Here is a 16,921-nt window from a genome sequence, read left to right on the forward strand (position 1 = left end):
CCCCTTCCTTCCTCCCATTGGAGTGAACGTCCTCTTCCTGCAGCTGCAGAAGGTCCACATTTCAGAGCTACCTCAGCCGTCTCTTGCAGACATGACTCGCGGAGCATTGACCAGAAGCCCCATAGTTACTGCTCTGAGGAGTCCACCAGGCACATCAGTCCATCATATGTGCCTTAATGTTCTAGAATCAATAGAAAGTCTTTCTATGAAAGGAAAGAAGAAAACTTCCTTTGCTTATTATGGATGGAATGAAGCTAATACCAATACTGGCAGCACAAAAACATATAGTGTTTCTGCCCCTAAGAAGGTCGTTCACCTGCCTGCTCTGAAGGCTTTGCAGCAACATAAAGGAAACATTTTAAAAAATCTCACATACGAAGCTGACAAATTGAGGGAAGCTCAATGTTCATGGGTACTTTAAGTTGATGCCCATGGGTGACCTGCACGTCTGTGAGAATGTGTTACGTACGTGATAGGGGCAGCAACCAACAGTGTGGCCGTGCGGTTAGGATCGAATAGCTGCAAGCTTGCATTCGGGAGATAGTGGGGTTTGAACCCCATTGTCGACAGCCCCGAAGACGGTTTTCCACGTTTCCCCATTTTCACACCGGGCGAATGCTGTGACTCTACCTTATTTAAGGCCATAGCTGCTTCCTTCCCACTCCTAGCCCTTTCCTATCTCATCCTCGCTGTAAGATCTATCTGTATCGGTGTGATGTAAAGCAAGTTGTTAAAAAAAAAAAAAAAGACATCTGTTGAGGTTTCAATCAGCCTTCAGGCTGAGAACTCAACAACAGTGGAAGATACAGCTCACTGTATTGACATGTTAAATTACCTTTGTGACATGTCCAGCAACTGCTCGGTTAATTATTTCATTAGTGCAGCTTTCTCTGCTAGAATTTTGATACTAGGTGGCATTGCACTCTAGAAGAGGTTATAGATTACAACTATTATTTAATTCATTTAAATACATTTAAGTTACTCATTCATTCATTTTTTTTTTTTTTTTTTTTTTACAGATTCTGGAGAAGAGTCAGAGGATGAGGAAGATGACAGACCTGCAAATTATGGGAGTGACAATAGCTTGGAGGATGATGATAGTGCTGAGGAGATTGTTTTTGATGATGATGGTGAAGAAGATGAAGATATACAGTTTGATATAAATAATTTACCTGATGATGATGATGATGATGACGATATCTTTGAAGATGGTAGAAAAGAAGTTAAAGGAAAGAAGGTAATTTTTATGTTTCCTGATCTGTTTATAATTTGACGAACTCTTTAAGCACGTGAGCCAGCCCTATGGTGTTGCGGTACTGTGCCTGCTTCTTACCTAGAGGCCTCAACTTCGATTCCTTTCTAGTCCAGGCGTTTCAATTCTTGACTGAAGGCTGGAGCAGGTTTCACTCAGCCTCATTACACCAATGTAGGAGCTGTCTGATGGGAGAGGCAACGGTGTATAGGCATTGCACCATACTGATGTTTTTATCGGCTATCATCTGTTTTTTATTTTTTTTCACTAACAAGACCCCATTTGGAACAGATGGCTTCTTGCATATCTTTCTCTCTCTCTCTCTCTCTCTCTCTCTCTCTCTCTCTCTCACACACACTCACACACTCATTCTCTTACCGGGTGAGTTGGCCGTGCGGTTAGGGGCGTGCGGCTGTGAGCTTGCATTCAGGTGATAGTGGGTTCGAATTCCACTGTCAGCAGCCCTGAAGATGGTTTTCCGTGGTTTCCCACTTTCACACCAGGCAAATGCTGGGGCTGTACCTTAATTAAGGACACGGCTACTTCCTTCCAACTCCTAGGCCTTTCCTATCCTATCATTGCCATAAGACCTATCTGTGTCATTGCAAATCCCCATGCTACAGTTGTCGCTAATCATCAGCAGTTGCTTAGGACGCAGTGTGTGATGTGATATTATCCATGGTCAGCTGATCGTCCAATCCATGCTACCCCAATGACTGAATGGACCAGTGTATGTGACCTCCTTGAGGGACATGCTGCTTGTATTAGTGGAACATGTGCCCCTAGGAGATCACCGTGTGGTTCATGTTTGGTAGTGCTCCAATGCACTTCAGTTGGCCTGTACAATGGTTTCTGGTTACCGCCTTACCACGACGGTGGATTGGGCATCAAGGTCCAATACATTGGCCTGTCCAGTCTCCTGATCTTAATCCACTGGACTTTTATCTGTGGGGACACATAAAACGTGTGGTGTGCATTAATCTGGGTAATGACATTAATGACCTGGTACACCGTATTAATAATGCTAGTGCAGCTATTTGACAGGACCCATGTATCTTCGAGGGACTTTGCTAGTCAGTGTTGGGACTGCTGTTTTTGGACACTGAATATCTCTTGTGATGTGGCCAATGTGGTCTGTTGATGTGGTTCTGCAACTCAGTAACAGCACATTATAGGACATATGTTCATAGGATCATTTTTGTTTCTGTTTGATCCCAGGAATCACCAGTCCTCCCCCACCCACACTTGTTACAGTGTTTGTTAAATGTTGCAGCATTTATCTATGAGGTGGTGGTTGTGATTATTGTTTTAAGAGGAAGTACAACTAGGCAACCCTCCTGTATTAACACTGATCAGAAGGGAGAAAGGAAGAGGTCCGACACTTTGAAGAATGAAGCTATCGGCAAAAAGGTAAGGAAGGGCATGAAAATGAAACTCCCTGTGTCTCACAAACCTAATACCGCTGGGGTCAGAAGAGAGCAAGAATTGACCCAGGGGGATCAGAAAGATAATTTTAAGGAATGATACAAGTAAGTGGAAGTAATGCTAGACTCATCTAAGGGCAAAGTTGGCCTATGTTCCCAAGTTGAAAGCCCGTGATCCCCCTTTTAGTCTTACGACAGCCAGAGAATGCTGTGGATATATTCTACTGCAACCACCCACAGGGGTTTTATCTATGAGGAAGACTAACACAGTATATTTTATTTATTCTCTTCTTCATCCATTCCCCTTTCCAGATTCTCTCTGGGTAGGGTAGTGTACCAAAGCCCTCCACCTTACTCGATCTTTCCACCATTCCTCTTCTTGTTCTTTATTGCTATCGACTCCTCTATTTGTAATACAGTCCACAACAGAGCTCTTCGATCTCATTCTAGGTCTCCCCTAGGCCACTTTTCAGTCTGTATCCATGAAAGTTCTGTTTGGTATTCTCTCTCCTGGCATTCTCATCATGTGTCCAAACCATTTTAGTTTTGCTAAATCAATCTCTTCTTGAAGTTTACACACTCCCACGCTTCTCGTTATTTCCTCATTTCGTATTCCATCTTGTCTTGTCTTTCCCTGTATGCTCCTCAAGAACCTCATTTCAGCTGCTTGTATCTTACTTTGGTTCCGCTTAGTCAACGTCCAGGCTGCTGAAGCATAGGTCATTATAGGTTTATAATAGGATGAGTGTAAAACCTTATAAGAATAAATTGACAAGAGGGTCCACTTTTTCAATACAATATATCAAGTAAATGATATTACAGAAGTTTTTTTTTTTTTTTTTTTTTTTTTTGCTATTTTGTTTTACGTCGCACCGACACAGATATGTCTTATGGTGACGATAGGATATTACAGAAGTCTTGCACTTCATTGTCACATCTTTGTTCCATACAATGTCTCTCATACACTGGTAGAAACTTGCAGACTGCTGTATTCTTAAATCAGTTCCACTACTTCAGAGGTTCATTTCCTATTTTTATCACTCCCCTGGATTTTCTGTTACCTCTCATCATGCTTTTCGCAGTACTAAATCAACTCTTCTCTTCACTTCTCTTCATTATCTCCCCAAACTACAATGTCATCAGCAAAGAGCATCCATTTATCTTCAGCATTCCCCATCTCTGTCCTGGGTACGAAGGGTATTATTTCCCTTTAGACTTTACTTGCTCGCCTATCATCTTCTCCTTGATATTATGTAGAATTCTATCTATGATGATAATGAAGAGTACGGGAGACAATACACTTCCCTGTCTTAAGCCTGTCTCAACTCTGAACCATTCAGTTTGACCTACTTTGGTTCTAACACAGCTTTTGCAGTTAATAATAATTTTGTATGGCTATTTCTAGCCGGGTGAAGCCCTTGTAAGGCAGACCCTCCGATGAGGGTGGGCAGCATCTGCCATGTGTAGGTAACTGCGTGTTATTGTGGTGGAGGATAGTGTTATGTGTGGTGTGTGAGTTGCAGGGATGTTGGGGACAGCACTAACACCCAGCCCCGAGCCACTGGAATTAACCAATGAAGGTTAAAATCCCCGACCCGGCCAGGAATCGAACCCGGGACCCTCTGAAACGAAGGCCAGTACGCTGACCATTCAGCCAACGAGTCGGACAGCTTTTGCAGTTGATACAACGCTATTACCACCTGCATTGTTTCATTCCCAATCTGTACCTCTGTCAATGTTTTCAATACCAAACTCCTTGAGACACTGTCATATGCCTTTTCAATATCTAGAAACATTACCTCCATGTCCTTTCCATATTCCCAATACCTTTCCATTATTTGACGCAATGTAAATGTTGCATCAAATGTGGGCCTGCCTCTTCTGAATCCATACTGGAGTTCTGGCAATTTTCCCTCTACTCTGTCTCTTATTTGTTTATCGAAGATTCTTTCAAGGATATAACTGTATGAGGTATCTGCGTCACTCCTCTGTAATTTTCACATTGCTTCCTGTCTCCTTTCTTGAAAGTTGGTATAATGACCTCTTTCTTCCACTCTTTTGGAACATTCTTTTCTCTCCATATCACTCTGAAGAGTCTATATAACCACTGTAGACCAACTGCTCCTGCTGCTATTATCATTTCTATGGTGACCTCGTCAATTCCAGCTGCCTTGCCTCGTTTCATTCTTTTAGTGGCCCACTCAATCTCTACCATGGACACCTCGTTTTCCTTATCTTCCATCTGCACTAAATCTGGTTCTTCGATTTCTCCGTGTACGGAGGTATTTTGCACGTTGTAAAGCTGTTCAAAGTATTTTCCCCACCTTTGCAATATATCTTGCTTCTTCAATTTTAATGAAGTTAGCACCTCCACGTGGGTTTCTCTTCTTTTTAACCCACTGGAATCATCTTTTTGCTTCCGGTTGTATCTTCTTGCAGAGTATCAGTGAATTGTTGCCAGCATTTCTTTTTCTCTTCTTGAACCACCTTCGTGCACTCCTTCTTGCAGTGCCTGTATTCTGTTGTTCTGTTTCTCAGCCATCTTTTCCAAGCTTGTTTGTTCCTTTTAACTACTGTATATCTTTTACCCTGTCATTCCATCAGGGTGTTTCTTGATCTTTCTTCCTTCCTGATACTCTTCCATAGGTCTTTTCTGCAGACTGTCCGGCTCCTTGGCTGAATGGTCAGCGCAGTCTTCTTCGGTTCAGAGGGCCCCGGGTTTGATTCCCGGCCGGGTCGCAGATTTTAATCTTAAATGGTTAATACCCTTGACTCGGGGACTGGGTGTTTGTGCTGTCCACAACATCGCTGCAACTCACACACCACACATAACACTATCCTCCACCACAATAACACGCAGTTACCTACACATGGCAGATGCCGCTCGCCCTCATCGGAGGTTCTGCCTTACAAGGGTTGCACCCGGCTAGAAATAGCCATACGAAATTATATATACTGTATCCTGCAGACTCCACCATGACTGTTTTAAAGTATGCCCATTCTTCTTCGACCCTTCTGATGTTTTCTTTAGGTATACTTGTTTAAATGTGTGTCCTGGAACTCATTTATTTCTTTCTCCTGCAATTTCCACATCCTTAGCTTTCTTTGCCTAATCTTAGTCATCTCTTGTATCTTTCCCATCTTTAACTCAGCTATCACAACTCTGCGATCTCCTTTTTTTTTTTTTTCCTTTGAAAGATTCACTTGGGAGGGCTATTACATCTACTGACATTTTCCTGTTACCTTTCTCGACCAAAATGTAATCTATCACAGTTAGATTTTGTTATCCCAACTACAGTAAAACCTCAATTATCCATTCTAATGCCCGGGAAGGGGTGAACGGTTAATAATAAAAATAATTTTAAAAACGGATAATCCATACTACTGATTTTAATGGACTTTACAGTATATAAAATACATACCATATAACCTTAAAAAAATGCAGTGCATTAAACCCTTCTTTAAAACCAAAATGTAGTCAAAGCTACGACAATACATTCTAAATATTCACTTAAATTACCAGTCCACGAACCTACTACGCTGGCGTAGCAGGGGGAGAGGTGGTACTCCCACATGGTGCATCCCAGCTGGCGGATAGGGGGGGGGGGGTTCCTAACCGGCTTGCCGGTGGACTTGAGCGAAATAAAATACCTCTCGCAGACCAAACACACAACCTCCTGTGGGTGGGGGACGCAGACAAAGAATACACCCACGTATTTTAGATACCAAAAAGATTTGTGATTAGTAGCAAATGAGAGCGTGACGGCTTTTACAGTACCTGTGATTAGTAGGACTATATGAGCGATACCATGGGATGACGGAACCCATGGTTCTGACTTGCTTATGATTAGTACCCACTATATGAGGAACTCCACGGGATAGTACGAGTCCTTGTGGTTAGTACACTTAGGTGATGAACACCATAGGTTTGCGTTGCCTGTCAATGTGCGAAGCACAGTAGGACTGTAATACATGTGTGTTACCTGTGAGTAGTACCATAATGTGTGGAATACCGCGAGTCTACGCTACTCTTGATTAGTGCCAGTACCGCAACATGACAAATACCATGGTTCTACTTTTCTAGTGATAAGTACCATTATGAGGGGCCGATGACTTGGATTTTGGACTCCTTTCGACTACAAGCATCATCGATTCAGTATCGTGCTATAGAAGCAGTCGCTTGGTCAGTAATACTATTGTTTTATGCCAGCTTCTGTGCATGTGAGGCACTCTGGGTCGGTTCCACTGATCGTTTTAAATTCATATCCATCCATTCATTCTTTGTCCTCGCGTTTTGTATTGTGGTCAGTGGAGGATTTTGGATATTTTAATTTTAAATTTAATTTTGTCTCATTAGGGGCCGATGACCTAGATGTTAGGCCCCTTTAAACAACAAGCATCAATCAAATTACCAGCAGACCATAAATAATTTACCTGGTGTCATTTAAGCTGCTTTAAAAAATTCCGTTACTTTTTTTGCACTCTTCTACAACTTTTCTTCTTTATGTCCATTCTGAGCTTTCTAATTACAAGAATGTCTAAAAAGTCTGTATCGTCCTCTGCTCCAAGAATTCCATTAACGCGTCAGCCGACTCCAGTGCGATCTGGAGCGGTACGTGATTGGTTGTGACGCACTCTTCTTCCCCATCCTCCTCACTTTTACTCATCACTTCGCAGCCGACTGACGAGTTCTTGTTCGCGCTTTTATTTACTATTTCGTCATCAGTTAATATGTGATGCCCAGGCAATACATTGTTAGTATGAAGCCAGTCCTCTGTGTTACTTTCATCCAAAATTAATGTTATTTTCAATAGTCTTCAGGATATCTTTGATCATCAATCCCTCATTTTCATCTTCAGTGAACCCATGAAAATCGTTGGCGAGCTCTTCGACATCTACATACAATTTTCTCCGCGATCGAGTGATGTTCTGAGTGGTTATCAGATCCCATGATTTCTGGGCAAGATAAAGCGCTTCTTTAAGAGAGTTTTTTTCCCTGAACTCAACCATCGACGTTTCTTCAGAAAGTAAGAGGGCTAACCATTCCTGCTTATAATGCGCCTTAAAGGTTGCGATGACGCCTTGGTCCATCGGCTGAATTAATGAAATTACATTAGGTGGCAAATAGGAAACAAAATGTTTCCATCCTCTGATTTCAACTCTGTATCAGCAGGGTGAGAGGGTGATTATCAAGAAAAAGGACGGCCTGTAATGGCAAGCCTTTGGACACCAAGAAATCTCGAGCCCACGGAACAAACTTATTATGGAACCAAATCTTGAAAATATCGCGTGTCATCTATGCAGATTTGTTATGGTAATAATTTACTAGGAAATATTTTATCACTGTTCCTTTGAAAGAACGCAGATTTTTTGCTTTACCAACAACAGCTAATTTTAATCCATGGTCGCCACTAGCATTTGCACAGCACAAGATGGTAACACGCTCGTTACTAGATTTGTGACCAGGAGCTGATTTCCTTCAGCAGCTGCTAGTCTTTTACTGGGTAAGCACTTCCAATAAAGTCTAGTTTCATCGGCATTGTACACTTGACTTGGAACGAAATTGTGTCTCTCAATTATGCGCTTAAACTCGTATCTAGTTTTCTGCTGCACTGCTGTCACCACTTAGTTTTTCTCCTTCGATGTGTAATTCTCGAATGCCATGTCTGTCCTTAAATCTCTGTAGCCAACCATTGGACACTGGTGAGGACCCTGAGAGCCCCATCTTTTCATGAAGAATTTGTGCCTGCCTTGTTATCATAGGACCACTAATTACACCTTCTCCTCTCTTTTGCTGAAACCACGTGAATAACGCACCATCCAGTTCTTTTAAAGATGATGCTTTCATTGTTTTTCTTTTAGCGAGTCCATGCAAACTGTCAGAACTCACCGCAAACTGCAACACTTTGTCTTTATTCTTCATTAGGTCGCACACCCTTGTCACACCCACACCAAATTCTGATGCTAAATTTGAGACTAGTTCACCTTTCTTTAACCTTTCGATTAAATTCACTTTATTTTGTATGGTTAAAACTACACGTTACCTTTTTACTGCAGATTTCGATCTCAACATTTCTCAACTGTTAGAACGAAAAATACGGGAGTTAGGGATTGGAATAACTTACCAAGGGAGATTTTCAATAAATTTCCAATTTCTTTGCAATCATTTAAGAAAAGGCTGTGAAAACAACAGATAGAGGATCTGCCACCTGGCCAACTGCCCTAAATGCAGATCAGTAGTGATTGATTTTGTATCTGTAAATGTTCAACTTAAACAGTCACTCTCACATTCCTTTTTTTTTTTTTTAATGCTATTTGTTCCGGGCATTGACCTATAGAGATCTTTTGCTTCTACTTGCACCATGTGATATGAACTTGCGTATAATTGGAATGGAGGAAGTGTAGTGTGTTGAATGTGAGGAAAGGAATGTTAAGGACAACACAAACACCCAGTCCCCAGGCCAGCGATATTAGTCATTTCCAGCTAAAAACCCCTGACCCAGCTGGGAATCGAACCCAGGGCCGCCGGGTGACAGGCGGATGCATTGCCCCCTACATTGTGGGGCCGGACTCACATTTCCTTACTTTGCACTACAGTACAGAAAGTAGCTCATGTGTCTACTAATAGCGGAGGTTGACTATGGCGGACCGCTAGGCTGGTTTCCGATTCCTGTGCATTGTGAAATATTTATAATGCAGTAGCCTGTGGTGAAAATACACTGACTGACAGAGCAAATGCAACACCAAGAAGGAGTGGTTCGAAAGGGATGAAAGTTGGGGAAAAACAGAGACGGCACGGACGAATAATTGATGTTTATTTCAAACCGATATGCAGGTTACACAATGCGCACGGCATCGACTCAGTAGGATGTAGGACCACCGCGAGCGGCGATGCACGCAGAAACACGTCGAGGTACAGAGTCAATAAGAGTGCGGATGGTGTCCTGAGGGATGGTTCTCCATTCTCTGTCAACCATTTGCCACAGTTGGTCGTCCGTACGAGGCTGGGGCAGAGTTTGCAAACGGCGTCCAATGAGATCCCACACGTGTTCGGAGAGTACGCTGGCCACGGAAGCATCTGTACACTTCGTAGAGCCTGTTGGGAGATGTGAGCAGTGTGTGGGCGAGCATTATCCTGCTGAAACAGAGCATTGGGCAGCCCCTGAAGGTACGGGAGTGCCACCGGCCGCAGCACATGCTGCACGTAGCGGTGGGCATTTAACGTGCCTTGAATACGCACTAGAGGTGACGTGGAATCATACGCAATAGCGCCCCAAACCATGATGCCGCGTTGTCTAGCGGTAGGGTGCTCCACAGTTACTGCCGGATTTGACCTTTCTCCACGCCTACGCCACACTCTTCTGCGGTGACTATCACTGACAGAACAGAAGCGTGACTCATCGGAGAACACGACGTTCCGCCATTCCCTCGTCCAAGTCGCTCTAGCCCGGCACCATGCCAGGCGTGCACGTCTATGCTGTGGAGTCAATGGTAGTCTTCTGAGCGGACGCCGGGAGTGCAGGCCTCCTTCAACCAATCGACAGGAAATTGTTCTGGTCGATATTGGAACAGCCAGGGTGTCTTGCACATGCTGAAGAATGGCGGTTGACGTGGCGTGCGGGGCTGCCACCGCTTGGCGGCGGATGCGCCGATCCTCGCGTGCTGACGTCACTCGGGCTGCGCCTGGACCCCTCGCACGTGCCACATGTCCCTGCGCCAACCCTCTTCGCCACAGGCGCTGCACCGTGGACACATCCCTATGGGTATCGGCTGCGATTTGACGAAGCGACCAACCTGCCCTTCTCAGCCCGATCACCATACCCTTCGTAAAGTCGTCTGTCTGCTGGAAATGCCTCCGTTGACGGCGGCCTGGCATTCTTAGCTATACACGTGTCCTTTGGCACACGACAACACGTTCTACAATGACTGTCGGCTGAGAAATCATTGTATGAAGTGGGCCATTCGCCAACGCCGTGTCCCATTTATCGTTCGCTACGTGCGCAGCACAGCAGCGCATTTCACATCATGAGCATACCTCAGTGACGTCAGTCTACCCTGCAATTGGCATAAAGTTCTGACCACTCCTTCTTGGTGTTGCATTTGCTCTGTCAGTCAGTGTATTTAACCTTGACAGAGAACGATATGAAAGATCTACGTACAGTACTTGGAGATGTTACACGCTACCAAATAAGTTGTAGGTATCATTCTGAAGTAGAAATGACCAGCATACCATACTCTACGCTCCGTGGGCTGGGAGAGGGCACATTACAGTACATTATTCGTCAACAATGGAATGCATAATTAAGTTTGTGACTGTTGAATTTGAATAGCATCCCTCTTCTTTTGTAACAATTAAAAGTTAAATAATTTTACACAACATAAAATTACATAGGAAAAATATGTATGAAGTCATGTCTCCAGTGCCAATTGCCGGTCTATGCGCGTGTACGTACAGTAGTTACTGTACGTTGTGATCGTGGACTCGGGAGTCAGAGAGTCAGTGTATAGTTGCTCCAAAATAGCATACTGTATCGCTGTGCAGTTAGGAGCGCGCAGCTGTGAGCTTGCATCCGGGAGATAGTGGGTTTGAATTCCACTGTCAGCAGCCCTGAAGATGGTTTTCCGTGGTTTCCCATTTTCACACCAAGCAAATGCTGGGACTGTACCTTAATTAAGGCCACGGCTGCTTCCTTCCAACTCCTAGCCCTTTCCTATCCCATCGTCGCCATAAGACCTATCTGTGTCAGTGCGACGTAAAGCCACTAGCAAAAAAAAAAAAAAAAAAAAAAAACAGGAATACTGTATCAAGATACCTTGACATCAAGAGCTGGGCTGAGTGGCTCAGATGGTTGAAGCAATGGCCTTGTGACCCCAACTTGGCAGGTTCGATCGTAGCTCAGTCTGCTGGTATTTGAAGGTGCTCAGATATGTCAGCCTTGTGTTGGTAGATTTACTGGCACGTAAAAGAACTTCCGCGAGACAAAATTTCGGCACCTCGGCGTCTCCAAAAACCGTCGAAGTGGTTAGTGGGACGTAAAACCAATAACATTATTATTGTTGTTATTATTATTATTATTATTATTATTGACATCAAGAGTATGCTCATTCAGTTTTGGAGCGACTGTACATTGCTTTAAAAAATCGAGATTTTTTTTTTTTTGGCGACGGATAATCCTTGGAATGGTTAATCGAGGGAGAGATAATCAAGGTTTTACTGTATATCTTGTTATCTCCCGACTGTTTTTCTTTCGAAACCATGTGTTACCAATGATCGGCTCATTTCTTCTACAAAAGAGTACCGAAATATCTCCAGCCTTCTTTCTCTTCCCATTTCCAAATGGACCTATAATCTCTTCATCTCCTTTTCTTTCCTGACCTACATGGGCATTCATGTCTCCTATCACACAACTTGCTTGTCCTGTATATGGCCTTCCAGATATTCAAGGTATTCTTCTAGATCCATATCTGTATTTCCTGTTTGTGGAGCATACCCTTGAATTATATCTACTACAAGTTTCAAGTCTCAGTCTGACCTTAATCAACCTGTCATTTATGTTTTCCACCAATTCTAGGTATTAGGTCTTTTCTAATTATGAGTCCTACGCCATTTTTGGCTTCTCTTCCTCCACTATAGTATAAGGTGTATCCTTTCCTTAGTTTCCTCTCACCTTTTCCTTTCCACTTGATCTCACTGATTCCCAGCAATGCTATATCTTTGTCAACCATATAAAATCTACAATTTCTTCCACTTTGCCTGTTAGTGTCACTACATTGATGGTCGCTATCTTGATGTATTTGGTATAGTATTCTCCTGACCGTGTCGAATATGATCGGATTACTAAGGACACTGATTGTTGTCCTCCGACATGTCAGTTATGTGGTGAGCTGTTTGATAACAGAACCCTAATTATAGATATTTTTATTTAGGAGGGTATTTGAGCAAAATTTTACCTAGCGGAGTGGCTGCGTGTGTTAACGTGTTGAGGCTATGGAACTCCCCTTCCTAAACGAATATTTGCCCCAATTTGTCCTTGAATTCCAAATTTATCTTCATATTGTAATCTTTCCTACTTCTAAAAATACCACTCAGACTTATTCGTCTACTAATGTCATTCTACTCCATCTCTCCACTGACAGCTTAGAATATACCACTTAGTAGAGCAGCTTGTCTTACTCCTTCAGAGCTTTCAATGGTACCATTTTATAAGAACCATATCTATAAACACCGGTCCCATGGTGTAGGGGTAGCATGCCTGCCTCTTACCCGGAGGCCCCGGTTTCGATTCCCGGCCAGGTCAGGGATTTTTACCTGGACCTGAGGGCTGGTTCGAGGTCCACTCAGCCTACGTGATTAGAATTGAGGAGCTATCTGATGGTGAGATAGTGGCCCCGGTCTAGGAAGCCAAGAATAACGGCCGAGAGGATTTGTTGTGCTGACCACACGACACCTCGTATTCTGCAGACCTTCGGGCTGAGCAGCAGTTGCTTGGTAGGCCAAGGCCCTTCAAGGGCTATAGTGCCATGAGGTTTTTTTTTTTCAAACATTTGTTGTTGTTTTTATCTTGGAAATCGCTGTAATTCCATTGTCTCTTTTGTATATTTTATTACTTCAGCTGGAGTCTTGTTATATTATTTTCGTCATGCCTCGTCTTGAATCCATTAACACGTTGAATATCATATGTCACCCCTCATGGGGTGACACGGTACTGTGTCCAGGCTTCTCAACTTCAAGCTATCACGCAAAACTAGCGCTACCATCCGCTGTTGCTTGCATTGCGTGTTTTCGTAAAGTGTTTGTAGGCAGTATTTCCGTGTTGTCTCCTCTTTGCGAGAAAAAAAAAAAAGTTGCCATATCTTATGACTCGATCCTTGTACGAACATTTGACTAGTCTCGTTCCTTCAAGTAGAGCTGTTGAAAAGGCTCTGTCTCCTTCCAGTAGTTGCTGCCACTCTCTGCTTTATGATTTCCGAGGATTCTCTAAATAATTCCACCCAAATGCGATGCTAAGATAGTCCCTTATGCAAATTCACTGTCGATCGCTTTTCCATTACAGTATTTGCTCTAATTATCGCAGTGACGGGATGTTAACACCAAGATCCATAGGTGTGCTGTAGCTGTCCTTTCGTGAGATACTGTTTCTTGAAAAATGCCTTATGGAGTATTTAGCATTGATGGGACTGGCCGGATGATCCAGGAAATCGTTTCTTCGAGGAACGGATAATGCAGGATTTTTACAACGTGATTTAATTAGGATGCTTGCGGGACCACATAATCCAAACTAATAATCCTGGAAAACATAGTTTCCGGGAACGGATAATCGAGGTTCCACTGTAATAGCCTAATAATAGTAGCACAGTAAACAAAATTAGAACAGAGCTATTCCCATAAATACACCCTGTGCCATTAATGATCCCACGATGCAGTTTGTGGATGGGAAATATCACGATGCTTTAGATCTGTCATTGATACCATTTTGTACAATCTATAAATACACTGCCATTTTTGTTGTTGATTTTGTGGTTTCTTCTCCCATGCTGTTGTGATTACATTTTGTACTAATCTGAACCAAAATAAATATGTAATTCATAAGACAAATGTGATGGTATTTCATGTGCCACCATGTATGACAGGTGAATAAACATCATCGTAGAATATGCATGTGAAGATGGTTTTCCATGGTTTCCCATTTTCACACCAGGCAAATGCCGGGGCTGTACCTTAATTAAGGCCACGGCCACTTCCTTCCACTTCCTAGGCCTTTCCTATCCCATTGTCACCATAAGACCTATCTGTGTCGGTGCGACATGAAGCAAATAGCAAAAAATAGAATATGCATGGGTTTGATCAAGTGTTATCTGTTATTGAGAAAAGGATCTAGAACACCTGTGTAATTAAGATCACATAGGGGCTGTCTGGATCAGAAAATCAAATGTGTTTTAAGTTGCTCTGAGATTTGATGGTATGATGGTAGCCAAGCAGGAATGGCAGTTTCATACTAAAGTAGTTATAGGAGTCATAGAAGGTTTAACCTTTCATCATTATTGTTCATTGTTTACATGGAAAGGCATAAATTGGGAATTTCCTTGATCCAAATTTTTGTGGAAACAACTTGCAGTCTGATATGCAGGGAATATGATATGAAAACCTGCATTACCAAGATAATTGTGATTTTTGTGTGGAGGAGACTTTAGATTGAAAATCAAGTAAATTATACTAATTTGCAGAAGGTGGATAATTACAAGTTCTTAAGTGCTGTATATTTTCCCAGTATGGTAGCAGAGTGTAACAAATAGCAAAGTGAAACAAATTGAATCAGGGTCTAACAAAGCAGTTCTGTTGTAATTTGTATGAAGTTCGTTTGCAGACCAAATAATCCTTACATTGCTCAGTACTTTGGCAGAAATTACTATAGAGGAGTTGCACATGGGTGAAATCAGTTCTCCCCCAAGAAAATGGCGAGAATGATTGCCGGTACAAACAGGTGGGAGTAATGACAAGAAGGTTTTCATAATAAAGAAATTATGGGTATATTAGGAATGAACTCCTTGGATTAGGTTGTAGGAGGAGATTATTATAGTTAAAATGTAGTGTAAATGCATAACATTTTATTTTTAAGCATGTAAAATAGGCCAGGAGAGACTATTACACTGATTTGTTGTACAGAATATTTTAAGTCTCTGTAATTTATATTTTTTTGTTTCTACTATAAGGTTTGGTAAAATAAATATAAGATCTTAGAAGAAAGCTGACAATATGATATTTCATTAGACTTGTTCTCTTTAACAATAACCTATGTATTTAAGCTACCTAATGGTATATTGAGCTGTTACTGGTTTAAGTTAACAACCATCTGGACAGTATGTTTGTATCTTATATAAATAGATCTAAAAATAATGTTCTCTCTTTTAGGGCAAGAAGAGAAAGGATTTTATGAAAGGAAGTCTCAGTCGCAGTGTATTTGCATCAGCTGATGAATTTGCGGAAATGCTTGAAGATGCTGGCGACACTAATCTCAAATTGGGTGGTTTAGCATCAATGTCAAATAAAGACAAAGCAGGTAAAGAAAGATTACTTATTTCTTACTTTTTGAAACTTGATATAGTTCTTAATTTCATTGATGTCCGACTTGTTGGCTGTATGGTCAGCGTACTGGCCTTAGGTTCAGAGGGTCCCGGGTTCGATTCCCGGCCGGGCCGGGGATTTTAACCTTAATTGGTTAACTCCAGTGGCTCGGGGGCTGGGTGTGTGTGGCGTATTCAGCATTAGAAATCATCCTAGGTAGGGCCCTCATCTTCACAGACATGCAGGTCACCTAATAGGCCGTCTACGAGAAAAAGACCCGCACCAGGCCTCTCTGGAGGCCGTACACCATTATTATTACTTCATTGATGTAAATTTCATCCTAAGTCATAGAACAACTATACTGTATCATTTTTTTGTGTAAAAATTCTATAAATTCTCTGAAACGTTTTAAGAAAAAGCTTGTGCGTGATGGTACATATGAAATTCTGTGTTAACAGTGACATATTACAAAATTATCGTCATTATTTGAAAATATGTAAAACAGTTAAAAGACTGAGGAAGTGTTGAGCTATGCAGTCCATGAACAAATTTCTGAATTGCTTTCATAGTAGATTTTTATCTTGTTCTGTGCAACTTTGATTCCATTTAAGAAATGAAAAATCACATTTTATGTTTACATATATTTTAAGAAAATGGCCAAACAAAAAAATATAGTTGAGGTATGGAAATAAACGTGTTAGATGTGCCAATCAAAGAAAAAGTAAATGAGATTGATGCATTAGTTTGGGCATGGTGGAGCAGTAAATTTCCCATTTAAAATGTATGGGAGAAGAGTACGAGATAAATTTTTGCTAAGATGTCAGAAGGCTGAGAACAAAATGACTCTTGCAGAAGGCAGGGAGAACATAGATAGTGCCACGGTATGGTGGACTGAATGATCACACCTGAAAGGCAGGAATTGTGACCATTCTTCGCTACACCACCAAGCTCTTTGCTGTTTTGGTTATCAGTAAGTAAACAATATGTATGTATACGAAGTTTAAATGTTTTGCTTTCCAGATGTACTAAATGAACCATCACACATTACTCACTCTTCTGTACATTCCATTTGAGTTAAATTATTCCAGTAAACTATATATATCTGGAATAGGCAGTACTAGCAGCGAATTGTGTTCGGTAACAGTCTATGTGAGCGACACTCATTTCGTGTGTACGTTTATT

General features: G+C 42.0%; 1 protein-coding gene across 1 annotated transcript in view; it reads left to right on the forward strand.

The window, feature by feature from the left end:
• The window catches only part of LOC136874214 (CCAAT/enhancer-binding protein zeta), a 129,956-nt gene that overhangs the window by 98,959 nt on the left and 14,076 nt on the right, over window positions 1-16,921 (forward strand). Inside the window, exons 13-14 of the mRNA XM_067147859.2 lie at window positions 1,020-1,237; window positions 15,587-15,734. Coding sequence (XP_067003960.2) covers window positions 1,020-1,237; window positions 15,587-15,734 — 366 coding nt within the window. The remainder of the gene's footprint in view (window positions 1-1,019; window positions 1,238-15,586; window positions 15,735-16,921) is intronic.

Source organism: Anabrus simplex, chromosome 1 (assembly GCF_040414725.1).
Source record: "Anabrus simplex isolate iqAnaSimp1 chromosome 1, ASM4041472v1, whole genome shotgun sequence".
Taxonomy (NCBI): domain Eukaryota; kingdom Metazoa; phylum Arthropoda; class Insecta; order Orthoptera; family Tettigoniidae; genus Anabrus; species Anabrus simplex.